Raw genomic sequence first — 27,705 nt, 5'->3', positions numbered from 1 at the left:
ACATTGTGTGTGTGTTGCAGGATGTGCAGTGGAATGATATAGACTACATGGACCGTTCTCTAGACTTCACCTTTGACCCCGCGGTCTTCTCGACCCTGCCTGACATGGTGAAAGACCTGCACAGCCACGGACAGCGCTATGTCATGATGCTGGTACGTTAACCCTCTCCTCCCCCTCTAGGACCCAGGGGTGGGTATTAACCCTCTCCTCCCCCTCTAGGACCCAGGGGTGGGTATTAACCCTCTCCTCCCCCTCTAGGACCCAGGGGTGGGTATTAACCCTCTCCTCCCCCTCTAGGACCCGGGGGGTATTAACCCTGTAGGACCCGGGGGGGTGGTATTACCCCTTCCCGTTCGGTTCCCGATTATGGGATTGCTAGACAAGATACAACGTGCGAAATTCAAAACAGAATAAATGTCAAAATTCAAATTTTTCAAACATACAACTATCTTACACCCTTTGAAAGATAAACATCTCCTTAATCTAACCACGTTGTCCGATTTCAAAAAGGTTTTACGGCGAAAGCATAAAGTTAGATTATGTTAGGAGAGTACATTGACAATAGATGTGTGTAATGTTTTGTCAATTCAAAGACAGGGTCACCAAAACCATAAAACCAGCTAAAATGATGCACTAACCTTTTACAATCTCCATCAGATGACACTCCTAGGACATTATGTTAGACAATGCATGCATTTTTAGTTCTATCAAGTTCATATTTATATCCAAAAACAGCGTTTTACTATGGCATTGATGTTGAGGAAATCGTTTCCCTCCAATAACCGGCAGTCAAGTCAGCACCACAAATTAAATAATTAAAATTAGAAAACATTGGTAAAATATTATATTGTCATTTAAAGAATTATAGATTTACATCTCTTGAACGCAATCCACTTGCCAGATTTAAAAATAACCTTACTGGGAAATCACACTTTGCAATAATCTGAGCACTGCGCCCAGAAAAATATGCTTTGCTATACAGACAAACGGCCATGTTGGAGAGATCGAAAATACTATGTAAATAATCCATTACCTTTGATTCTCTTCATCAGATGTCACTTCCCGGAATCCCAGGTCCATAACGAATGTAGTTTTGTTCAAAAAAGCTCATCATTTATATCCAAAAAGATCCGTGTTGTTAGCACATGATCTAAGCCAGCCGGACTTTCGTCATGAACGAGGGGAAAAAATATATTTACGTTCGTTCAAACATGTCAAACGTTGTATAGCATAAATCATTAGGGCCTTTTTAACCAGAACATGAATAATATTCAAGGTGGATCGAATGCATTCTCTTTTAAAACGTTTTGGAACGAGGGTACCCAACATGACCTCGCGCGCCAGAGTCTAATCGGCCATCACCGTTCCAAGGCTCTTGTTCGGTCAGATCTCATAGTAGAAGATTCAAAACACTTTGTAAAGGCTGGTGACATCTAGTGGAAGCAATAGGAAGTGCCAAAACATTAATCAGCCCCTGTGTGTTTCAATGGCATAGGCTTAAAGGTAATTCAACACATCAGGTATCCACTTCCTGTCAGAAAATGTCTCAGGGTTTTGCCTGCCAAATGAGTTCTGTTATACTCACAGACACCATTCAAACAGTTTTAGAAACTTTAGGGTGTTTTCTATCCATATATAATACGTATATGCATATTCTAGTTACTGGGTAGGATTAGTTAACCAGATTAAATCGGGTACGTTTTTTTATCCAGCCGTGAAAATACTGCCCCCTGGTTATTAACCCTGTAGGACCCGGGGGGTGTATTAACCCTGTAGGACCCGTGGGGGGGGTATTAACCCTGTAGGACCCGGGGGGTATTAACCCTGTTGGACCCGGGGTGTGTGTCATTTTAATTGAAGAAATCTGTTCCCAAGTATTTCTACACATAAACAGACAAGGTTTGAAATATTTGTTTTAGTCATATTATATATGTTTGGGCTTCTTGCGGTCAATTTGCAGTCTACAAATGATTTGTAAATTTGTTCCAGCCCCCAGCTGAAACCCTCTCCTCCCTCTACAGGACCCAGGTATCAGTAGTGTCCAGTGTTAACCCTCTCCTCCCCCTACAGGACCCAGGTATCAGTAGTGTCCAGTGTTAACCCTCTCCTCCCCCTACAGGACCCAGGTATCAGTAGTGTCCAGTGTTAACCCTCTCCTCCCCTACAGGACCCAGGTATCAGTAGTGTCCAGTGTTAACCCTCTCCTCCCCTACAGGACCCAGGTATCAGTAGTGTCCAGTGTTAACCCTCTCCTCCCCTACAGGACCCAGGTATCAGTAGTGTCCAGTGTTAACCCTCTCCTCCCTCTACAGGACCCAGGTATCAGCAGTGTCCAGCCAGAAGGAGAGTACTGGCCGTATGACGAAGGTCTGAGGAGAGGAGTCTTCATCAACCACACAGATGGAAGCACACTCATCGGGAAGGTAAGGACCTCTAAAGGTTCCAATCCAAGGTTCTGTGGACATTCTTTATGTTTGGTACTTACTCACACCTAGAGGTTAGAGAGAGAGATGGACCAGCAGCTGGAGGTCTCCTAGAGGTTAGAGAGAGAGATGGACCAGCAGCTGGAGGTCTCCTAGAGGTTAAGAGAGAGATGGACCAGCAGCTGGAGGTCTCCTAGAGGTTAGAGAGAGAGATGGACCAGCAGCTGGAGGTCTCCTAGAGGTTAGAGAGAGAGATGGACCAGCAGCTGGAGGTCTCCTAGAGGTTAGAGAGAGATGGACCAGCAGCTGGAGGTCTCCTAGAGGTTAGAGAGAGATGGACCAGCAGCTGGAGGTCTCCTAGAGGTTAGAGAGAGAGATGGACCAGCAGCTGGAGGACTCCTAGAGGTTAGAGAGAGAGATGGACCAGCAGCTGGAGGTCTCCTAGAGGTTAGAGAGAGATGGACCAGCAGCTGGAGGTCTCCTAGAGGTTAGAGAGAGATGGACCAGCAGCTGGAGGACTCCTAGAGGTTAGAGAGAGATGGACCAGCAGCTGGAGGACTCCTAGAGGTTAGAGAGAGATGGACCAGCAGCTGGAGGTCTCCTAGAGGTTCGAGAGAGATGGACCAGCAGCTGGAGGACTCCTAGAGGTTAGAGAGAGAGATGGACCAGCAGCTGGAGGTCTCCTAGAGGTTAGAGAGAGATGGACCAGCAGCTGGAGGTCTCCTAGAGGTTAGAGAGAGATGGACCAGCAGCTGGAGGACTCCTAGAGGTTAGAGAGAGATGGACCAGCAGCTGGAGGACTCCTAGAGGTTAGAGAGAGATGGACCAGCAGCTGGAGGTCTCCTAGAGGTTCGAGAGAGATGGACCAGCAGCTGGAGGACTCCTAGAGGTTAGAGAGAGAGATGGACCAGCAGCTGGAGGACTCCTAGAGGTTAGAGAGAGAGATGGACCAGCAGCTGGAGGACTCCTAGAGGTTAGAGAGAGAGATGGACCAGCAGCTGGAGGTCTCCTAGAGGTTAGAGAGAGATGGACCAGCAGCTGGAGGACTCCTAGAGGTTAAGAGAGAGATGGACCAGCAGCTGGAGGTCTCCTAGAGGTTAGAGAGAGAGATGGACCAGCAGCTGGAGGTCTCCTAGAGGTTAGAGAGAGATGGACCAGCAGCTGGAGGTCTCCTAGAGGTTAGAGAGAGAGATGGACCAGCAGCTGGAGGACTCCTAGAGGTTAGAGAGAGAGATGGACCAGCAGCTGGAGGTCTCCTAGAGGTTAGAGAGAGATGGACCAGCAGCTGGAGGACTCCTAGAGGTTAGAGAGAGATGGACCAGCAGCTGGAGGACTCCTAGAGGTTAGAGAGAGATGGACCAGCAGCTGGAGGAAGTGGGCTGGCAGCTACATGCCATATCCTGCCTGCAGTTGTGCCCTTGAGCAAGACCATTAACCTATAAAACGGCTTACTGTGCCTGCCCTCTGCCCCAGCCTCTTTAACCTGTGTGTTTGTTTCTGTGGGATAAGCAGAAGGCACATTGCTGTTGATCAATAAAGTCAACTACCTCTCTTTTACCTTGCCCTCTCTCTCTCTCTCTCCTCTCCTATGTTGTTCATCTCTCTCAGGTGTGGCCAGGTCTGACAGCGTTTCCTGATTTCTCTGATGATGTGACCCATGAGTGGTGGTATGACAATCTCAAGAGGTTCCACGACAAAGTTCCCTTCGATGGACTCTGGATCGTACGTAAGAGTGTGTGTGTGTGTGTGTGTGTGTGCTGTCGTCTAACCATGTGCGTGCTTTCCTGTTTCAGTCTGGAATCAGATATTGTGAACGGCTTTGCCCTCTGACCCTTCTCACTTCCTGCCTAGGACATGAACGAGCCATCTAGCTTCGTGGACGGGTCGACCGTTGGTTGTCCTGACACCGAGCTGGAGAACCCTCCTTACACACCTGGTGAGAGACACACCTCTCTCACCTTGCTCTCTTTCTCTCTCGCCTCTCTCTCTCACCTCTCGTTCTCCCTCCTCTCTTTCTCTCACCTCTCTCTCCCTCTCCTCCCTCCATGGTCTTCCCTGTGGCTCAGTTGGTAGAGCATGGTGTGTGCAACGCCAGGGTTGTGGGTTCGATTCCCACGGGGGGCCAGTGCATTCACTACTGTAAGTCGCTCTGGATAAGAGCGTCTGCTAAATGACTAAAATGTAAATGTTCTCTCTCTCTCTCTCTAGGTATATTAGGAGGGTTGTTGAGGGCTAAGACTCTGTGTGCCTCTTCTGTCCAGAAGACCTCGTCTCACTACAACATGCACAGCCTGTATGGACTTCTAGAAGCTAAGGCCTCGGCATGGTCAGTACGACACATACTCACTCTTTCACTGACTCACTTTCACTTTTAACTTCTCTATGGTCGGGGCAGTATTTTGACATCCGGATGAAAGGCGTGCCCAAATTAAACTTCCTTCTACTCAGGCTCAGAAGGTAGGATATGCATATTATTAGTAGATTTGTATAGAAAACACTCTGTAGTTTCTAGAACTGTTTGAATGATGTCTGTGAGTATAACATAACTCATATGGCAGTCAAAAACCTGCGATAAATCCAACCAGGAAGTGTGGAAATCTGAGGTTTGTAGTTTTTCAAGTGATTGCATATACAGTGACTTAGGGTTCATTTTGCACTTCCTAAGGCTTCCACTAGATGTCAACAGTCTTTAGAACGTTGTTTCATGCTTCTACTGTGAATGGGGAGAGAATAAGAGGTCCTGGAGTCAGATGACTGAGAGAATGACATGAGCTCAGAGGCGCGCGCTCACATGAGCCTTAGCTGTGTTCCTTTTCTTTTCTGAAGACATTGGAATTGTCCGGTTGGAATATTACTGAAGATTTATGTTAAAAACATCCTAAAGATTGATGCTATACATCGTTTGACATATTTCTACGAACGTAAATATAACTTTTTTTGACTTTTCTTTGTGACATTTTGCATGCGCTTCCTGCATTTGGAGTAGTGGACTGAACGCGCAAACAAAAAGGAGGTATTTGGACACAAATGATGGACTTTATCGAACAAAACAAACATTTATTGTGGACCTGGGATTCCTGGGAGTGCATTCTGATGAAGATCATCAAAGGTAAGTGAATATTTCTAATATTATTTCAGAGTTTTGTTGACTCCACAAAATGGCGGGTTTGGTTTCGTGTCTGAACACTGTACTCAGATTGTTGCAAAGTGTGCTTTCGCTGTTTTTTTTGCAATCTGACACAGCGGTTGCATTAAGGAGAAGTGTATCTATAATTCTTTGACTAACATTTTAATATTTTATCAATGTTTATGATGCGTATTTCTGTAAATTGATGTGCTCATTCACCGGAGGTTTTGGGAGGCAAAACATTTCTGAACATTACACGCCAATGTAAAATGGGGTTTATGGATATAAATATGAACTTTATCGAACAAAACATACATGTATTGTGTAACATAAAGTCCTATGAGTGCCATCTGATGAAGATCATCAAAGGTTAGTGATTCATTTTAGCTGTATTTCTGGTTTTTGTGACGCCTCTCCTTGCTTGGAAAATGGCTGTGGTTTTTCTTGTTTAGGTGCTGTCCTAACATAATCTACTGCTATGCTTTCGCCGTAAAGCCTTTTTGAAATCGGACAATGTGGTTACATTAAGGAGAAGTGCATGTTTGAGAAATGTCAATTATGAGATTTTTGTTGTTTTGAATTTGCTGCCCTGCTATTTCACTGGCTGTTGAATAGTGTGTCCTGCAGGTGGGTTAGCGTCCCACATACCCCAGAGAGGTTAAAGATGTGACCGACACACCACCTAACTTGGATACAGTCAGACGTGACCGACACGCCACCTAACTTGGATACAGTCAGACGTGACCGACACGCCACCTAACTTGGATACAGTCAGACGTGACCGACACACCACCTAACTTGGATACAGTCAGACGTGACCGACACGCCACCTAACTTGGATACAGTCAGACGTGACCGACACGCCACCTAACTTGGATACAGTCAGACGTGACCGACACACCACCTAACTTGGATACAGTCAGACGTGACCGACACGCCACCTAACTTGGATACAGTCAGACGTGACCGACACGCCACCTAACTTGGATACAGTCAGACGTGACCGACACGCCACCTAACTTGGATACAGTCAGACGTGACCGACACGCCACCTAACCTGGATACAGTCAGACGTGACCGACACGCCACCTAACTTGGATACAGTCAGACGTGACCGACACGCCACCTAACTTGGATACAGTCAGACGTGACCGACACGCCACCTAACTTGGATACAGTCAGACGTGACCGACACGCCACCTAACTTGGATGCATTTGAGTTTTCTTTGACGGCCCAATACCAATGTTTTCTCTTCTCCCTCCCCAGTGCCCTGAAGCGTATGTTAGGGAAGAGAGCGTTTGTGATCTCTCGCTCCACCTTCCCCAGTCAAGGCCAATACTCTGGACACTGGCTAGGAGACAACAGGAGTCACTGGAAAGACATGTACACCTCGATAGCAGGTACACACACACACACTCACACTAGGCCTGGTATCTAATCATGTCTATCTAGAGGTCACATGGAACTAGGCCTGGTATCTAATCATCTCTCTCTCGAGGTCACATGGAACTAGGCCTGGTATCTTATCATGTCTATCTAGAGGTCACATGGAACTAGGCCTGGTATCTAATCATCTCTCTCTAGAGGTCACATGGAACTAGGCCTGGTATCTAATCATGTCTATCTAGAGGTCACATGGAACTAGGCCTGGTATCTAATCATCTCTCTCTAGAGGTCACATGGAACTAGGCCTGGTATCTAATCATGTCTATCTAGAGGTCACATGGAACTAGGCCTGGTATCTAATCATGTCTATCTAGAGGTCACATGGAACTAGGCCTGGTATCTAATCATGTCTCATCTCAATCCCTCTCCCTCCCTCCCCCTCCAGGTATGTTAACCTTTAACCTCCTGGGTGTTCCCCTGGTGGGGGCGGATGTCTGTGGCTTCAGTGACCAGACTGAGGAGGAGCTGTGTGTACGCTGGACTCAGCTAGGAGCCTTCTACCCTTTCACACGCAACCACAACTCTATCGACCAGAAGGTAAGGCCCCCAATGTGGCCCTGACACACACTGTCATTGAAAAGTCATTTTATCTGTATTTTCTGTGTGCTCTGCGTCTCTGTGTCTCTCTCCTCCCAGCCTCAGGACCCTCCAGCGTTCAGCCCTCTAGCCCGTTCAGCCATGAAACAGTCTCTCCTGCTACGCTACTCTCTCTTCCCTCTGCTCTACACACTGTTCCACCGTGCACACACACACGGACACACTGTCGCTCGCCCTCTGCTGTTCGAGTGAGTTCCAGACACACACTGGGACACACACACACACAATTACTACACATGTTGTGTTCTTCTATTGTCATGGAGACCTAAAATGAATTTCTATTCCATATCCTATTTTCCCTAACCTTAATTATAAACTGGGTGGTTCGAGCCCTGAATGCTGACAGCCGTGTTATATCAGACCATATACCACGGGGTATGACAAAACATGTATATTTACTGTTCTAATTTCATTGGGAACCCGTTTATAATATCAATAAGGCACCTCGGAGGATCCGGCCCACTGCGTCGTGCCTGGACACAGTTCTTAGCCGTGGTATATTGGTCATATACCACACCCCCTCAGGCCTTAATTGTAACCCTAATCCCTAAGTTTAAAATGGCCTTTGTCCTCATGGGGATGTGGGAAATGTCTCTACAAGGGAGAATTTTCCTTGTTTCACTATCCTTGTGGGGGATTTTAGGTCCCCACAAGGATAGAAGAACCAACACACACACACAAGGATAGAAGAACCAACACACACACACAAGGATAGAAGAACCAACACACACACACAAGGATAGAAGAACCAACACACACACACAAGGATAGAAGAACCAACACACACACACACAAGGATAGAAGAACCAACACACACACACAAGGATAGAAGAACCAACACACACACACACAAGGATAGAAGAACCAACACACACACACACAAGGATAGAAGAACCAACACACACACACACAAGGATAGAAGAACCAACACACACACACACAAGGATAGAAGAACCAACACACACACACAAGGATAGAAGAACCAACACACACACACAAGGATAGAAGAACCAACACAAAGACACACAGAGCTCTTTCAGGATGTTCCTGACCAATGTGTGTTCATATTTTTAGGTTCCCCAAGGATGTGAGAACGTATGGGATAGACAGACAGTTCCTATGGGGGAAGAGTTTGATGGTGACACCAGTATTAGATCCAGGTGTGGACTTTGTTGTGGGCTACTTCCCTCAGGGTCTCTGGTACGACTACTACACGGTAAGAACCCAGCTATATATATATATATATTAACTATACATAACCCTAACCCCAGGACTCTGGTACCTCTACTACACGGTAAGAACACAGCTATATATATTAACTATACATAACCCTTAATAACCCTAACCCCAGGACTCTGGTACCTCTACTACACGGTAAGAACACAGCTATATATATTAACTATACATAACCCTAACCCCAGGACTCTGGTACGACTACTACACGGTAACAACCCAGCTATATATATATATATATATATATTAACTATACATAACCCTTAATAACCCTAACCCCAGGACTCTGGTACGACTACTACACGGTAACAACCCAGCTATATATATATATATATATATATATATTAACTATACATAACCCTTAATAACCCTAACCCCAGGACTCTGGTACGACTACTACACGGTAACAACCCAGCTATATATATTAACTATACATAACCCTTAATAACCCTAACCCCAGGTCTCTGGTACGACTACTACACGGTAACAACCCAGCTATATATATATTAACTATACATAACCCTTAATAACCCTAACCCCAGGACTCTGGTACCTCTACTACACGGTAACAACCCAGCTATATATATATTAACTATACATAACCCTTAATAACCCTAACCCCAGGACTCTGGTACGACTACTACACGGTAACAACCCAGCTATATATATATTAACTATACATAACCCTTAATAACCCTAACCCCAGGACTCTGGTACCTCTACTATACGCTAAGAACACAGCTATATATATTAACTATACATAACCCTTAATAACCCTAACCCCAGGACTCTGGTACCTCTACTACACGGTAAGAACACAGCTATATATATATTAACTATACATAACCCTTAATAACCCTAACCCCAGGACTCTGGTACCTCTACTATACGCTAAGAACACAGCTATACATATTAACAACCCTAACCCCAGGACTCTGGTACCTCTACTACACGGTAACAACCCAGCTATATATATATATATATATATTAACTATACATAACCCTTAATAACCCTAACCCCAGGTCTCTGGTACGACTACTACACGGTAACAACCCAGCTATATATATATATATATATATATATTAACTATACATAACCCTTAATAACCCTAACCCCAGGTCTCTGGTACCTCTACTACACGGTAAGAACCCAGCTATATATATTAACTATACATAACCCTTAATAACCCTAACCCCAGGACTCTGGTACGACTACTACACGGTAAGAACACAGCTATATATATATATATATATATATATATATTAACTATACATAACCCTAACCCCAGGACTCTGGTACGACTACTACACGGTAACAACCCAGCTATATATATTAACTATACATAACCCTTAATAACCCTAACCCCAGGACTCTGGTACGACTACTACACGGTAAGAACACAGCTATATATATTAACTATACATAACCCTTAATAACCCTAACCCCAGGACTCTGGTACCTCTACTATACGCTAAGAACACAGCTATATATATATATATATATATATTAACTATACATAACCCTAACCCCAGGACTCTGGTACGACTACTACACGGTAAGAACACAGCTATATATATTAACTATACATAACCCTTAATAACCCTAACCCCAGGACTCTGGTACCTCTACTATACGCTAAGAACACAGCTATATATATATATATATATATATATTAACTATACATAACCCTAACCCCAGGACTCTGGTACCTCTACTACACGGTAAGAACACAGCTATATATATTAACTATACATAACCCTTAATAACCCTAACCCCAGGACTCTGGTACCTCTACTATACGCTAAGAACACAGCTATATATATTAACTATACATAACCCTAACCCCAGGACTCTGGTACCTCTACTATACGCTAAGAACACAGCTATATATATTAACTATACATAACCCTTAATAACCCTAACCCCAGGACTCTGGTACCTCTACTACACGGTAAGAACACAGCTATATATATATTAACTATACATAACCCTTAATAACCCTAACCCCAGGACTCTGGTACCTCTACTATACGGTAAGAACACAGCTATATAAAAATATATATATATTAACTATACATAACCCTAACCCCAGGACTCTGGTACCTCTACTACACGGTAAGAACACAGCTATATATATTAACTATACATAACCCTTAATAACCCTAACCCCAGGACTCTGGTACCTCTACTATACGCTAAGAACACAGCTATATATATTAACTATACATAACCCTAACCCCAGGACTCTGGTACCTCTACTATACGCTAAGAACACAGCTATATATATATTAACTATACATAACCCTTAATAACCCTAACCCCAGGACTCTGGTACCTCTACTATACGCTAAGAACACAGCTATACATATTGGACTCTACAAGGTGTAGAAAGCGTTCCACAGGGATGCTGGTCCACTTTTGACTCCAATGCTTCCCACAGTTGTGTCAAGTTGGCTAGATGTCCTTTGGGTGGTGGACCATTCTTGATCAACACAGGAAACTGTTGCGCAGGAAAAACCCAGCAGCGTTGCAGTTCTTGACAAAAACCGGTGCACCTACTACCATACCCTGTTCAAAGGCGCTTAAATATTTTGTCTTGTCCATTCACCCTCTGAATGGCACACATTCTCAACTGTCTCAAGGCTTAAAAATCCTTCTTTAACCTGTCTCCTCCCCTTCATCTACTCTGATGAAGTGGATTTAACAAGTGACATCAATAAGGGATCATAGCTTTCACCTGGTCAGTCTGTGTCATGGAAAGAGCAGGTGTTCTTAATGTTTTGTTCAGTGTATAATTCACATGCTGAATATTGAATCTCTCCTGTCTTTCTCTGTCTCTTTCTGCTCTCTCTGCTCTCTCTCCCTCGGTCTCCCTGTCTCTGTGTGTGTCCTCTGTCAGGGTGATTCTATCCGTAGTAAAGGAGAAGAGTTGAGGCTGAAGGCTCCTCTAGAGCATATCAACCTTCACCTGAGAGAAGGAGCTGTCATACCTACACAGGTAAACAGACAGACAATAGATCGTCAAGTAGCTGGATCATCCATATTATTGGGGCTCCCGAGGAGGCGCGACGGTCTAAGGCACTGCATTTCAGTGCTAGAGGCGGAACTACAGACCCTGGTTCGATTCCAGGCTGTATCACAACCGGCTGTGATTGGGAGTCCCATAGCACGGCACACAATTGGCCCAGCGTCACTAGGGTTTTGCCCGGGGTTGGCTGTCACTGTAAATAAGAATTTGTTCTTAACCTTTATTTAACTAGGAAAGTCAGTTAAGTCAGAATTATTATGACAGAGTTTCTAGAGGGTTAATAAGAAGATGTCACAGTGGATGGTCAGGCATCTATATCGAAATAATAAATCACTGTGTGTGTCTCTTTCTCTGTCTCTTTCGTTCTCTCTGTGTCTCTCTGTGTTTCTCTGTGTCTCTCTGTGCGTGTCGCTCCCTGTGTCTGTGCGTGTCGCTCCCTGTGTCTGTGCGTGTCGCTCCCTGTGTCTGTGCGTGTCGCTCCCTGTGTCTGTGCGTGTCGCTCCCTGTGTAGCGTCCCAACACAACGCTGTTTGTGAGCAGTGGTCAGCCGCTCCACCTCGTGTCCAGTCTGTCTGAAGACGGCTCGGCCGGAGGAGAGCTGTTCTGGGACGACGGAGAGACCATCGACACCTTGGAGACCGACCAGTACGCTCACATAGTGTTCACTGTGGTGAAGGTACACTCCGACCACTACAGACCAGTACGCTCACATAGTGTTCACTGTGGTGAAGGTACGCTCCGACCACTACAGACCAGTACGCTCACATAGTGTTCACTGTGGTGAAGGTACGCTCCGACCACTACAGACCAGTACGCTCACATAGTGTTCACTGTGGTGAAGGTACGCTCCGACCACTACAGACCAGTACGCTCACATAGTGTTCACTGTGGTGAAGGTACGCTCCGACCACTACAGACCAGTACGCTCACATAGTGTTCACTGTGGTGAAGGTACGCTCCGACCACTACAGACCAGTACGCTCACATAGTGTTCACTGTGGTGAAGGTACGCTCCGACCACTACAGACCAGTACGCTCACATAGTGTTCACTGTGGTGAAGGTACGCTCCGACCACTACAGACCAGTAAGTCACATAGTGTTCACTGTGGTGAAGGTACGCTCCGACCACTACAGACCAGTACGCTCACATAGTGTTCACTGTGGTGAAGGTACGCTCCGACCACTACAGACCAGTACGCTCACATAGTGTTCACTGTGGTGAAGGTACGCTCCGACCACTACAGACCAGTACGCTCACATAGTGTTCACTGTGGTGAAGGTACGCTCCGACCACTACAGACCAGTACGCTCACATAGTGTTCACTGTGGTGAAGGTACGCTCCGACCACTACAGACCAGTACGCTCACATAGTGTTCACTGTGGTGAAGGTACGCTCCGACCACTACAGACCAGTACGCTCACATAGTGTTCACTGTGGTGAAGGTACGCTCCGACCACTACAGACCAGTACGCTCACATAGTGTTCACTGTGGTGAAGGTACGCTCCGACCACTACAGACCAGTACGCTCACATAGTGTTCACTGTGGTGAAGGTACGCTCCGACCACTACAGACCAGTACGCTCACATAGTGTTCACTGTGGTGAAGGTACGCTCCGACCACTACAGACCAGTAAGTCACATAGTGTTCACTGTGGTGAAGGTACGCTCCGACCACTACAGACCAGTACGCTCACATAGTGTTCACTGTGGTGAAGGTACGCTCCGACCACTACAGACCATAATACAACACAACCACTTGATAAACTACTGTACACAGTGACTACTGTTGTCAAAGAATGGTTCTACCACTACTAACAGTATAGCCGTCAAAGAATGGTTCTACCACTACTAACAGTATAGCCGTGACAGCTGGTTCTACCACTACTAACAGTATAGCCGTGACAGCTGGTTCTACCACTACTAACAGTATAGCCGTGACAGCTGGTTCTACCACTACTAACAGTATAGCCGTGACAGCTGGTTCTACCACTACTAACAGTATAGCCGTGACAGCTGGTTCTACCACTACTAACAGTATAGCCGTGACAGCTGGTTCTACCACTACTAACAGTATAGCCGTGACAGCTGGTTCTACCACTACTAACAGTATAGCCGTGACAGCTGGTTCTACCACTACTAACAGTATAGCCGTGACAGCTGGTTCTACCACTACTAACAGTATAGCCGTGACAGCTGGTTCTACCACTACTAACGGTATAGCCGTGACAGCTGGTTCTACCACTACTAACAGTATAGCCGTGACAGCTGGTTCTACCACTACTAACAGTATAGACGTGACAGCTGGTTCTACCACTACTAACAGTATAGCCGTGACAGCTGGTTCTACCACTACTAACAGTATAGACGTGACAGCTGGTTCTACCACTACTAACAGTATAGACGTGACAGCTGGTTCTACCACTACTAACAGTATAGCCGTGACAGCTGGTTCTACCACTACTAACAGTATAGACGTGACAGCTGGTTCTACCACTACTAACAGTATAGCCGTGACAGCTGGTTCTACCACTACTAACAGTATAGCCGTGACAGCTGGTTCTACCACTACTAACAGTATAGCCGTGACAGCTGGTTCTACCACTACTAACAGTATAGATGTGACAGCTGGTTCTACCACTACTAACAGTATAGCCGTGACAGCTGGTTCTACCACTACTAACAGTATAGATGTGACAGCTGGTTCTACCACTACTAACAGTATAGCCGTGACAGCTGGTTCTACCACTACTAACAGTATAGCCGTGACAGCTGGTTCTACCACTACTAACAGTATAGCCGTGACAGCTGGTTCTACCACTACTAACAGTATAGCCGTGACAGCTGGTTCTACCACTACTAACAGTATAGCCGTGACAGCTGGTTCTACCACTACTAACAGTATAGCCGTGACAGCTGGTTCTACCACTACTAACAGTATAGCCGTGACAGCTGGTTCTACCACTACTAACAGTATAGCCGTGACAGCTGGTTCTACCACTACTAACAGTATAGCCGTGACAGCTGGTTCTACCACTACTAACAGCTATAGCCGTGACAGCTGGTTCTACCACTACTAACAGTATAGCCGTGACAGCTGGTTCTACCACTACTAACAGTATAGCCGTGACAGCTGGTTCTACCACTACTAACAGTATAGACGTGACAGCTGGTTCTACCACTACTAACAGTATAGCCGTGACAGCTGGTTCTACCACTACTAACAGTATAGCCGTGACAGCTGGTTCTACCACTACTAACAGCTATAGCCGTGACAGCTGGTTCTACCACTACTAACAGTATAGCCGTGACAGCTGGTTCTACCACTACTAACAGTATAGCCGTGACAGCTGGTTCTACCACTACTAACAGTATAGCCGTGACAGCTGGTTCTACCACTACTAACAGTATAGCCGTGACAGCTGGTTCTACCACTACTAACAGTATAGACGTGACAGCTGGTTCTACCACTACTAACAGTATAGCCGTGACAGCTGGTTCTACCACTACTAACAGTATAGCCGTGACAGCTGGTTCTACCACTACTAACAGTATAGACGTGACAGCTGGTTCTACCACTACTAACAGTATAGCCGTGACAGCTGGTTCTACCACTACTAACAGTATAGCCGTGACAGCTGGTTCTACCACTACTAACAGTATAGACGTGACAGCTGGTTCTACCACTACTAACAGTATAGACGTGACAGCTGGTTCTACCACTACTAACAGTATAGACGTGACAGCTGGTTCTACCACTACTAACAGTATAGCCGTGACAGCTGGTTCTACCACTACTAACAGTATAGCCGTGACAGCTGGTTCTACCACTACTAACAGTATAGACGTGACAGCTGGTTCTACCACTACTAACAGTATAGCCGTGACAGCTGGTTCTACCACTACTAACAGTATAGCCGTGACAGCTGGTTCTACCACTACTATCGCTATAGCCGTGACAGCTGGTTCTACCACTACTATCGCTATAGCCGTGACAGCTGGTTCTACCACTACTATCGCTATAGCCGTGACAGCTGGTTCTACCACTACTATCGCTATAGCCGTGACAGCTGGTTCTACCACTACTAACAGTATAGCCGTGACAGCTGGTTCTACCACTACTAACAGTATAGCCGTGACAGCTGGTTCTACCACTACTAACAGTATAGCCGTGACAGCTGGTTCTACCACTACTAACAGTATAGACGTGACAGCTGGTTCTACCACTACTATCGCTATAGCCGTGACAGCTGGTTCTACCACTACTAACAGTATAGCCGTGACAGCTGGTTCTACCACTACTAACAGTATAGCCGTGACAGCTGGTTCTACCACTACTAACAGTATAGACGTGACAGCTGGTTCTACCACTACTAACGCTATAGCCGTGACAGCTGGTTCTACCACTACTAACAGTATAGCCGTGACAGCTGGTTCTACCACTACTAACAGTATAGCCGTGACAGCTGGTTCTACCACTACTAACAGTATAGCCGTGACAGCTGGTTCTACCACTACTAACAGTATAGCCGTGACAGCTGGTTCTACCACTACTAACAGTATAGCCGTGACAGCTGGTTCTACCACTACTAACAGTATAGACGTGACAGCTGGTTCTACCACTACTAACGCTATAGCCGTGACAGCTGGTTCTACCACTACTAACAGTATAGCCGTGACAGCTGGTTCTACCACTACTAACAGTATAGCCGTGACAGCTGGTTCTACCACTACTAACAGTATAGATGTGACAGCTGGTTCTACCACTACTAACAGTATAGCCGTGACAGCTGGTTCTACCACTACTAACAGTATAGCCGTGACAGCTGGTTCTACCACTACTAACAGTATAGACGTGACAGCTGGTTCTACCACTACTATCGCTATAGCCGTGACAGCTGGTTCTACCACTACTAACAGTATAGCCGTGACAGCTGGTTCTACCACTACTAACAGTATAGCCGTGACAGCTGGTTCTACCACTACTAACAGTATAGATGTGACAGCTGGTTCTACCACTACTAACAGTATAGCCGTGACAGCTGGTTCTACCACTACTAACAGTATAGCCGTGACAGCTGGTTCTACCACTACTAACAGTATAGACGTGACAGCTGGTTCTACCACTACTAACAGTATAGCCGTGACAGCTGGTTCTACCACTACTAACAGTATAGCCGTGACAGCTGGTTCTACCACTACTAACAGTATAGCCGTGACAGCTGGTTCTACCACTACAAACAGTATAGACGTGACAGCTGGTTCTACCACTACTATCGCTATAGCCGTGACAGCTGGTTCTACCACTACTAACAGTATAGCCGTGACAGCTGGTTCTACCACTACTAACAGTATAGCCGTGACAGCTGGTTCTACCACTACTAACAGTATAGCCGTGACAGCTGGTTCTACCACTACTAACAGTATAGACGTGACAGCTGGTTCTACCACTACTAACAGTATAGACGTGACAGCTGGTTCTACCACTACTAACAGTATAGCCGTGACAGCTGGTTCTACCACTACTATCGCTATAGCCGTGACAGCTGGTTCTACCACTACTATCGCTATAGCCGTGACAGCTGGTTCTACCACTACTAACGCTATAGCCGTGACAGCTGGTTCTACCACTACTATCGCTATAGCCGTGACAGCTGGTTCTACCACTACTAACAGTATAGACGTGACAGCTGGTTCTACCACTACTAACAGTATAGCCGTGACAGCTGGTTCTACCACTACTAACAGTATAGCCGTGACAGCTGGTTCTACCACTACTAACAGTATAGCCGTGACAGCTGGTTCTACCACTACTAACAGTATAGACGTGACAGCTGGTTCTACCACTACTATCGTATAGCCGTGACAGCTGGTTCTACCACTACTAACAGTATAGCCGTGACAGCTGGTTCTACCACTACTAACAGTATAGCCGTGACAGCTGGTTCTACCACTACTAACGGTATAGCCGTGACAGCTGGTTCTACCACTACTAACAGTATAGCCGTGACAGCTGGTTCTACCACTACTAACAGTATAGCCGTGACAGCTGGTTCTACCACTACTAACAGTATAGCCGTGACAGCTGGTTCTACCACTACTAACAGTATAGCCGTGACAGCTGGTTCTACCACTACTAACAGTATAGACGTGACAGCTGGTTCTACCACTACTAACGCTATAGCCGTGACAGCTGGTTCTACCACTACTAACAGTATAGCCGTGACAGCTGGTTCTACCACTACTAACAGTATAGCCGTGACAGCTGGTTCTACCACTACTAACAGTATAGCCGTGACAGCTGGTTCTACCACTACTAACAGTATAGCCGTGACAGCTGGTTCTACCACTACTAACAGTATAGCCGTGACAGCTGGTTCTACCACTACTAACAGTATAGCCGTGACAGCTGGTTCTACCACTACTAACAGTATAGCCGTGACAGCTGGTTCTACCACTACTAACAGTATAGACGTGACAGCTGGTTCTACCACTACTAACAGTATAGACGTGACAGCTGGTTCTACCACTACTAACACTATAGCCGTGACAGCTGGTTCTACCACTACTAACACTATAGCCGTGACAGCTGGTTCTACCACTACTAACAGCTATAGCCGTGACAGCTGGTTCTACCACTACTAACAGTATAGCCGTGACAGCTGGTTCTACCACTACTAACAGTATAGCCGTGACAGCTGGTTCTACCACTACTAACAGTATAGCCGTGACAGCTGGTTCTACCACTACTAACAGTATAGCCGTGACAGCTGGTTCTACCACTACTAACAGTATAGCCGTGACAGCTGGTTCTACCACTACTATCGCTATAGCCGTGACAGCTGGTTCTACCACTACTAACAGTATAGCCGTGACAGCTGGTTCTACCACTACTAACAGTATAGCCGTGACAGCTGGTTCTACCACTACTAACAGTATAGCCGTGACAGCTGGTTCTACCACTACTAACAGTATAGCCGTGACAGCTGGTTCTACCACTACTAACAGTATAGCCGTGACAGCTGGTTCTACCACTACTAACAGTATAGCCGTGACAGCTGGTTCTACCACTACTAACAGTATAGCCGTGACAGCTGGTTCTACCACTACTAACAGTATAGCCGTGACAGCTGGTTCTACCACTACTAACGCTATAGCCGTGACAGCTGGTTCTACCACTACTAACAGTATAGCCGTGACAGCTGGTTCTACCACTACTAACAGTATAGCCGTGACAGCTGGTTCTACCACTACTAACAGTATAGCCGTGACAGCTGGTTCTACCACTACTAACAGTATAGCCGTGACAGCTGGTTCTACCACTACTAACAGTATAGCCGTGACAGCTGGTTCTACCACTACTAACAGTATAGCCGTGACAGCTGGTTCTACCACTACTAACAGTATAGACGTGACAGCTGGTTCTACCACTACTAACAGTATAGACGTGACTGCTGGTTCTACCACTACTAACAGTATAGACGTGACAGCTGGTTCTACCACTACTATCGCTATAGCCGTGACAGCTGGTTCTACCACTACTATCGCTATAGCCGTGACAGCTGGTTCTACCACTACTATCGCTATAGCCGTGACAGCTGGTTCTACCACTACTAACAGTATAGCCGTGACAGCTGGTTCTACCACTACTAACAGTATAGCCGTGACAGCTGGTTCTACCACTACTAACAGTATAGACGTGACAGCTGGTTCTACCACTACTAACAGTATAGACGTGACAGCTGGTTCTACCACTACTAACAGTATAGACGTGACAGCTGGTTCTACCACTACTAACAGTATAGACGTGACAGCTGGTTCTACCACTACTAACAGTATAGACGTGACTGCTGGTTCTACCACTACTAACAGTATAGCCGTGACAGCTGGTTCTACCACTACTAACGCTATAGCCGTGACAGCTGGTTCTACCACTACTAACAGTATAGACGTGACAGCTGGTTCTACCACTACTAACAGTATAGCCGTGACAGCTGGTTCTACCACTACTAACAGTATAGCCGTGACAGCTGGTTCTACCACTACTAACAGTATAGACGTGACAGCTGGTTCTACCACTACTAACAGTATAGCGTGACAGCTGGTTCTACCACTACTAACAGTATAGACGTGACAGCTGGTTCTACCACTACTAACAGTATTTTCCGTGACAGCTGGTTCTACCACTACTAACAGTATAGCCGTGACAGCTGGTTCTACCACTACTAACAGTATAGACGTGACAGCTGGTTCTACCACTACTAACAGTATAGACGTGACAGCTGGTTCTACCACTACTAACAGTATAGACGTGACAGCTGGTTCTACCACTACTAACAGTATAGGCGTGACAGCTGGTTCTACGACTACTAACACAATAGCCTTCTTCCCTTCCTATTGTGTTCTAGAACACGATGACATCGGAGGTGCTGCACGACCACGTTGAGGCTTCCTACATCACCGTGGAAACAGCCTCCTTCTACGGCGTGAAGGTGGAGCCTACCAGGGTCACGGTCAACTCCCAGGATGCTGCATTCACCTACAGAGCCAATCAGGTGAGGCTTGGTGTCAGGAGTCAGAGGTTAAGTGTTTTATAAAGTTCAGATAATGTTTTAGAGCAGCCGTACTCACAATAAAACATTTGATAAAGTTCAGATAATGTTTTAGAGCAGCCGTACTCACAATAAAACATTTGATAAAGTTCAGATAATGTTTTAGAGCAGCCGTACTCACAATAAAACATTTTTTGAAAGGAATGTATGTACCTCCCGAGTGGCGCCGTGGTCTAAGGCATTGATCAGTGCTAGAGGCGTCAGCACAGATCCGGGTTCGATCCCGGGCTGTGTCGCAGCCAGGCGCGACCGGGAGACCAGCGTCGTCCTGGTTAGGGGAGGGTTTGGCCGGCTGGGATGTCGTTGTCTCATCGCGCTCTAGCGACTCCTTGTGGGGGGCCGGGCGCAGTGCACGCTGACTTCGGTCGTCAGCTGGTACATTGTTTGTGTCTTCCGACTGTGTCAAGAAGCAGTGTGGCTTGGCGGGGTCATGTTTCGGAGGACGCATGCTTCTCGACCTTCGCCTCACCCGAGTTCTTACGGGAGTTGCAGCGATGGGACAACACTGTAACTACCAATTGGCTATCACGAAGAAGAGGATCAAAAAACTAAGGAATGTAGTCGGGCTTTCAATTGAATGCTGTTGAGAGTTGTAATAGTAGGAAGCACAAGGTGCCATGTGTAAATGTGGTAGTGGTGGTGCTGCTGCACGGAGAGTTCTCCTCTCATGTCATTCACTAACAGACCTTAGACAGCTGTTTATAACCTGTCAGGAATCTCCAGTTGATCTACTACTAGCCCACGTTACAGCTGTTTATAACCTGTCAGGAATCTCCAGTTGATCTACTACTAGCACACGTTACAGCTGTTTATAACCTGTCAGGAATCTCCAGTTGATCTACTACTAGCCCACGTTACAGCTGTTTATAACCTGTCAGGAATCTCCAGTTGATCTACTACTAGCACACGTTACAGCTGTTTATAACCTGTCAGGAATCTCCAGTTGATCTACTACTAGCACACGTTACAGCTGTTTATAACCTGTCAGGAATCTCCAGTTGATCTACTACTAGCCCACGTTACAGCTGTTTATAACCTGTCAGGAATCTCCAGTTGATCTACTACTAGCCCACATTAGATAGCTGCTTATTCCAACTTACCTTCCCAAATACACCATTGATGTTGTTAAGTCAACAGGTATCATTTGAACACACGTAAGACATGGTAAACTGGGTAGACATTACCTTAGACCTAAAAAATATACACTACATGATCAAAAGTATGTGGACACCTGCTGTCCAACATCTCATTTCAAAATCATGGGCATTAATATTTAGGTGGTCCCCCCTTTGCTGCTATAACAGCCTCCACTCTTCTTTTTAAATTTACTTTTTTGCACTTTGAACTTTGACACCTTTTTCTCCCCAATTTTGTGATATCCAATTGGTAGTTACAGTCTTGTCCCATCGCTGCAACTCCCGTACGGACTCGGGAGAGGCGAAGATCGAGAGTCGTGCGTCCTTCAAAACAAGACCCCGCCAAGCCCCACTGCTTCTTGACACAGTGGTCGCTTAACCCGGGAGCCAACCGCACCAATGTGTCGGAGGAAACGCCGTACACCTGGCGACCATGTCAGCATGGCCCGCCACAGGAGTCACTAGAGCGCGATGGGACAAGGACATCCCAGCCGGCCAAACCCTCCCCTAACCCAGACGACGCTGGGCCAATTGTGTGTCACCTCATGGGTCTCCCAGTGTGACACATGCAGTGCCTTAGACTGCTCTGCCGCTCGGGAGACCCCCAGCCTCCACTCTTCTGGGAAGGCTTTCCACTAGATGTTGGAACATTGCTGCGGGGACTTGCTTCCATTCAGCCACAAGAGCATTAGTGAGGTTGGGCACTGATGTTGGGCGATTAGACCTGGCTCGCAGTCGGCGTTCCAATTCATCACAAAGGTGTTCGATGGGGTTAAGGTCAGGGCTCTGTACAGGCCAGTCATGTTCTTCCACACCAATCTCAACAAACCATTTCTGAATGGACCTCGCTTTGTGCACGGGGGGGCATTGTCATGCTGAAACAGGAAAGGGCCTTCCTCAAGTTGTTGGAAGCACAGAATCATCTAGAATGTCATTGTATGCTGTAGCGTTGAGGTTTTCTATCACTGGAACTAAGGGGGCAGAACCATGAAAAACAGCCCCAGACCATTATTCTTCCTCCACCAAACTACAGTTGGCACTATGCATTGGGGCAGGTAGTTTTCTCCTGGCATCCACCAAACCCAGATTCGTCCTTCGGACTGCTAGATGGTGAAGCGTGATTCATCACTCCAGAGAACGTGTTTCCACTGCTCCAGAGTCCAATGGCGGCGAGCTTTACACCACTCCAGCTGACTCTTGGTATTGCACATGGTGATCTTAGGCTTGTGTGCTGCTGCTCGGCCATGAAAACCCATTTCATGAAGCTCACGACGAACAGTTCTTGTGCTGACGTTGCTTCCAGAGGCAGTTTGGAACTCGGTAGTGAGTGTTGCAGCCGAGGACAGGTGATTTTTACACGCTTCAGCACTCGGCTGTCCCGTTCTGCTGAGCCCTCGTTGCTCCTAGATGTTTCCACTTCACAATAACAGCACTTAGTTAGTTGACCGGGGCAGCTCTAGCAGGGCTGAAATTTGACTAACTGACTTGTTGGAAAGGTGGCATCTTATGACGGTGCCACATTGAAAGTCACCGAGCTCTTCAGTAAGTCTTTTCTACTGCCAATATTTGTGTATGGAGATTGCAAGGCTGTGTGCTCGATTTTATACACCTGTCAGCAAGGAGTGTGGCTGAAATAGCCCCCTAGGAAATGTGTGAGTTGAGTCTCCCCATGTTTAGAGAAAATGATATCTGTGGTTTGTTATTAATGTATCTCTCTGTTTCTCCATTTGTCTCCCTCTCTGTCTCCCTCCCTCTAGGTGTTGACTGTAACAGACCTAGGACTGAATCTCAGCCAGAACTTCACCATCAGTTGGATCTAACAGGTTTTCCCAAAAATGGGAATTCTGACCTTTGGAATGTTGTTGGTTTTCCTTCCCTGACGGTCTCTACTGCTTTACTCCCCATGTCTGTGACCCAAATGGCAACCTATTCCCTATATGGTGTACTATCAGGGCTCAAAAGACGCTCACTATAGGACACACACCATATGTTGCTCCGGGTAGAGTTGAATCCTAACCTGAACCATTAGATACTAACCTAACCACAGATCTACGACCAGATTACCCTCCTAAAATCCTAACCTGAACCATTAGATACTAACCTAACCACTGATCTAGGACCAGTCCTAAAACCAGTGTCTAGGACTGAGTTCCCCAACTGGCAGCCAACTGATTTTATTTGACCCCCCCCAAGTTTTCTGAGGAGAATATTTTAAATTTTTTTATCAAAATAATATTTCATTTTTATTGTTAGACATAAGAAACTGTAACACCAGTTATTTTTATTTTGGAAATCTGTTCCCAAGTATTCCCATGCATAATAGAGAGACACGTGATTGTATACAAATGTAGGCAAGGTTTGAAATGATTGTTTTAGTCAAATTATTATATCTGTTTGTTTGGGCTTGTTGCAGTGAAATTAGTCTACAAATGATTTGTAATTATATTCCGGCCCCAACTATCCGCTCACGAAAAAAATCAGCCCGTGGCTACTACTTCCTCCCTGTCTGAATCTAGTTGATGATCCCTGGTCTAGGGGACTACTTCCTTCCTGTCTGAATCTAGTTGATGATCCCTGGTCTAGGGGACTACTTCCTCCCTGTCTGAATCTAGTTGATGATCCCTGGTCTAGGGGACTACTTCCTCCCTGTCTGAATCTAGTTGATGATCCCTGGTCTAGGGGACTACTTCCTCCCTGTCTGCTGTAACTGTGCCAAAAGTAGCCTGTGTCCCAAATACCACCCTATCCCCTATATAGTGTACTACCAATGACCAGGGCCCTTGTATATAGGGTATAGGGTGCCATTTGAGACAGGTATAGTCTCTGTGAAGCTTTATAGTGGTGGTGATGACAGTATTTATTTTTGCTGATTTATGGTATAAACATCTATGAAAAATTACATTTTATATAGTATTTAAATGATAAATGTCTATAATAATGCACAAACTACCACCACACAGTGTAACCAGCCCAGCCAACAGTACAGCCAGACCCGGTTACCGGGATTTACCTCCCAAAACCACTCCCTTTTCCCTGGATTAATAACATTGAGACACTGATAAATGTTAAATGATATGCCCTGTCTGAATCTGGCTTCTATATGGCCTCTGCATAATGAATCAGCGCTCAGGGTGGGGACAGACGGGGCCCGTCTCAGGGTGGGGACAGATGTGTAGATCTATCATCTCATCATGGTAGATTTTTTTTCTTGTGACAGGTAGGCCTACACTTGCTGAGGCACAGCCAATGCTACAGTAATATAAAGACTGAATAAGTATCAAATTTACCCATCTCTATCTGGCTTTCAGGGTCACCTTGTTTTTTTAATTGTAAAGATTTTTAAGTTTTTTTTAAAACTGCCTGTCACTCGAATATCAGTGCATGAAATATTCTGAAAGATATTTGTCAGCCTGCTAATTATACAAAAGGCCCTATTATATTTCAAAGTTAAAATAAAATCCACTAGCCTATACTAGCCGCATGTTCTCTTGTGCTTTATCATGGTTTGAACGATGTGCGTAATTCTAGTCCGTATAATACAATACAGTACAGTAATACAGTTCACACTCAAATAGTCTACTGGAGCTAGTTTCATTTATTTAGCCAACAGAGCATATAGCTAGCTACATCTATGGGCTTTTATGTTTTTCTGTCGTGCAGTAGCCTATATCATATATGTATTGGATAACGGCACAATCTTTTGGCCTTTTTTGGTCTTGGGCTCATTAGATGTCTTTAATGTAGGGCTCATTAAATGTCTTTAATGTAAGGCTCATTAAATGTCTTTAATGTAAGGCTCATTAAATGTCTTTAATGTAAGGCTCATTAAATGTCTATAATGTAGGGCTCATTAAATGTCTTTAATCTAGGGCTCATTAAATGTCTTTAATCTAGGGCTCATTAAATGTCTTTAATGTAGGGCTCATTAAATGTCTTTAATGTAGGGCTCATTAAATGTCTTTAATGTAAGGCTCATTAAATGTCTTTAATGTAGGGCTCATTAAATGTCTTTAATGTAGGGCTCATTAAATGTCTTTAATGTAGGGCTCATTAAATGTCTTTAATGTAGGGCTCATTAAATGTCTTTAATGTAGGGCTCATTAAATGTCTTTAATGTAGGGCTCATTGGCTCATTAAATGTCTTTAATGTAGGGCTCATTAAATGTCTTTAATGTAGGGCTCATTAAATGTCTTTAATGTAGGGCTCATCGGGCTCCGGTAGCATCAGGCTTGAATATTTTTTTTTATCAAAGCTCTAATCAAATCCAGACAGGTCTGTTTATATGCTTTATAATGCTTTTGAATGACCGTTCTGGTTTGGACTGGAATTACTGGTTTAGCCGGAAGGAAAGTGATTTATTCCCAGGATGGAACATTTGTAAAATACTATGAAAATATTAAAACGTAAGCCAGACGCCAGCATTAGTTTGAAAGGCCTCCTGTGTATTTTACTGGTTAGTAAAATATGAAGTCTAGTAGTTCTGCCACTGGTCATTACTACAGTAAAGAGCCAACTTTTATTTGCTGTTTTCATTTCTCAGAGGAAAGGTGAATATGTGCAATAAAAAGGAGAGGAACTTTTCTTTCCCTCAGAACAAGACTAGAATGGGGTGAAATGGATCTTAGTGTATTTGGGGAGTTTCATGATAATAATCAGTGATTGTTGTTATTGATCCTGATATGTACATATTGTTGTTGACAAGCTTGTTTGCACTGAATCAGGACATATTGAAGGTACAGAGAAGTGCCTTACGAATGATCAAACTGTGTCTCTTCTATAACAGCTCTGTTTTAACTCTATTCTAGAATTCTAGTTTCAGAACACCTCTAGAACAGCTCAGTTTTAACTCTGTTCTAGAATTCTAGTTTCAGAACACCTCTAGAACAGCTCTGTTTTAACTCTGTTCTAGTTTCAGAACACCTCTAGAACAGCTCAGTTTTAACGCTGTTCTAGAATTCTAGTTTCAGAACACCTCTAGAACAGCTCTGTTTTAATTCTGTTCTAGTTTCAGAGCACCTCTAGAACAGCTCTGTTTTAACTCTGTTCTAGTTTCAGAACACCTCTAGAACAGCTCAGTTTTAATTCTGTTCTAGTTTCAGAACACCTCTAGAACAGCTCAGTTTTAACTCTGTTCTAGTTTCAGAACACCTCTAGAACAGCTCTGTTTTAACTCTGTTCTAGTTTCAGAACACCTCTAGAACAGCTCTGTTTTAACTCTGTTCTAGTTTCAGAACACCTCTAGAACAGCTCAGTTTTAACTGTTCTAGTTTCAGAACACCTCTAGAACAGCTCTGTTTTAACTCTGTTCTAGAATTCTAGTTTCAGAACAGCTCTACATTGTTCTAAAAGTAGAATTCTAGTTTCAGTTGGTTTTCTAACTGCTTTACTGTGACTCTAAAACAGGGTCTTTCTCTCTAAAACACTGAATAATGATATTCAAGGCTTTTTAAAGTATTGTCAAGCTTTCTTAGACATACAGTTGTCTTTACTAGATAATGGAAGAGGATTGTCGTTGACATTTGAAGTATTATTGGTAATGCAACGTTTGAAATTGATTGGTTGAAATGTTTGACAAAAAAAACATATATATATATTTTTGTTGATTTAAGTGGTAAAATGAAGACTATGTAAGGGAAGACATATTTTCAGAGTGAAAGATTATTTATCTTGCCTTTATGTTGGTCAGTTCTGCCAGTGGGTATATCTATCTGGCATGAATATTACAATGACTGTTGATGCTGTAATGCCTGCCTCTCCATTTCCATTTGTGTTAAGTTGATTGGGACATGCTCAGACATGCTCATTTCAAATGATGACTTGATTAAATATGAATCCTGACTCCCATGTGTCTGTTAGATCTGTTTCTCCAATGGATGGATGGGATGGGAGGGACGTATATTACCTGGGTGTAGTTTAATCCGGTGTATTACTACTGCTTGGCTGGAACAGAATCCTGCACCCATCAAATATGCTGTTTTATTTCATTCCATTGTCCTCTAATCATTTTTGTTGTTGTGGGGGGGGGGGCAGGTAGATTGTGGTTTCGATCAATGTAATTGTCTGCATCATTTCCAATCCCCTATATATTTATTTGTAAAT

General features: G+C 44.9%; 1 protein-coding gene across 2 annotated transcripts in view; it reads left to right on the top strand.

Moving 5' to 3' along the window:
• The window catches only part of LOC106564132 (lysosomal alpha-glucosidase), a 56,998-nt gene extending 29,554 nt beyond the window's left edge, over window positions 1–27,444 (top strand). Inside the window, exons 9-21 of one of the 2 annotated variants that reach the window (XR_006757855.1) lie at window positions 21–152; window positions 2,313–2,423; window positions 4,032–4,145; window positions 4,275–4,359; window positions 4,632–4,749; window positions 6,818–6,951; window positions 7,383–7,534; window positions 7,634–7,782; window positions 8,669–8,810; window positions 11,728–11,826; window positions 12,368–12,501; window positions 20,266–20,412; window positions 23,363–27,444. Coding sequence is in view for 1 of the 2 variants with exons in the window: in XM_045690648.1 (XP_045546604.1) it covers window positions 21–152; window positions 2,313–2,423; window positions 4,032–4,145; window positions 4,275–4,359; window positions 4,632–4,749; window positions 6,818–6,951; window positions 7,383–7,534; window positions 7,634–7,782; window positions 8,669–8,810; window positions 11,728–11,826; window positions 12,368–12,532; window positions 20,266–20,412; window positions 23,363–23,425 (1,611 nt within the window). In the remaining variant the exon portion in view is untranslated. Of the gene's footprint in view, window positions 1–20; window positions 153–2,312; window positions 2,424–4,031; window positions 4,146–4,274; window positions 4,360–4,631; window positions 4,750–6,817; window positions 6,952–7,382; window positions 7,535–7,633; window positions 7,783–8,668; window positions 8,811–11,727; window positions 11,827–12,367; window positions 12,533–20,265; window positions 20,413–23,362 lie in introns of both variants that reach the window. The other variant, XM_045690648.1, reaches the window with a different exon arrangement.
• Window positions 27,445–27,705: the final 261 nt, after the last annotated feature.

This window comes from Salmo salar, chromosome ssa12 (genome assembly GCF_905237065.1).
Source record: "Salmo salar chromosome ssa12, Ssal_v3.1, whole genome shotgun sequence".
Lineage (NCBI taxonomy): Eukaryota > Metazoa > Chordata > Actinopteri > Salmoniformes > Salmonidae > Salmo > Salmo salar.
This window is presented reverse-complemented; position numbering and strand designations above follow the sequence as displayed.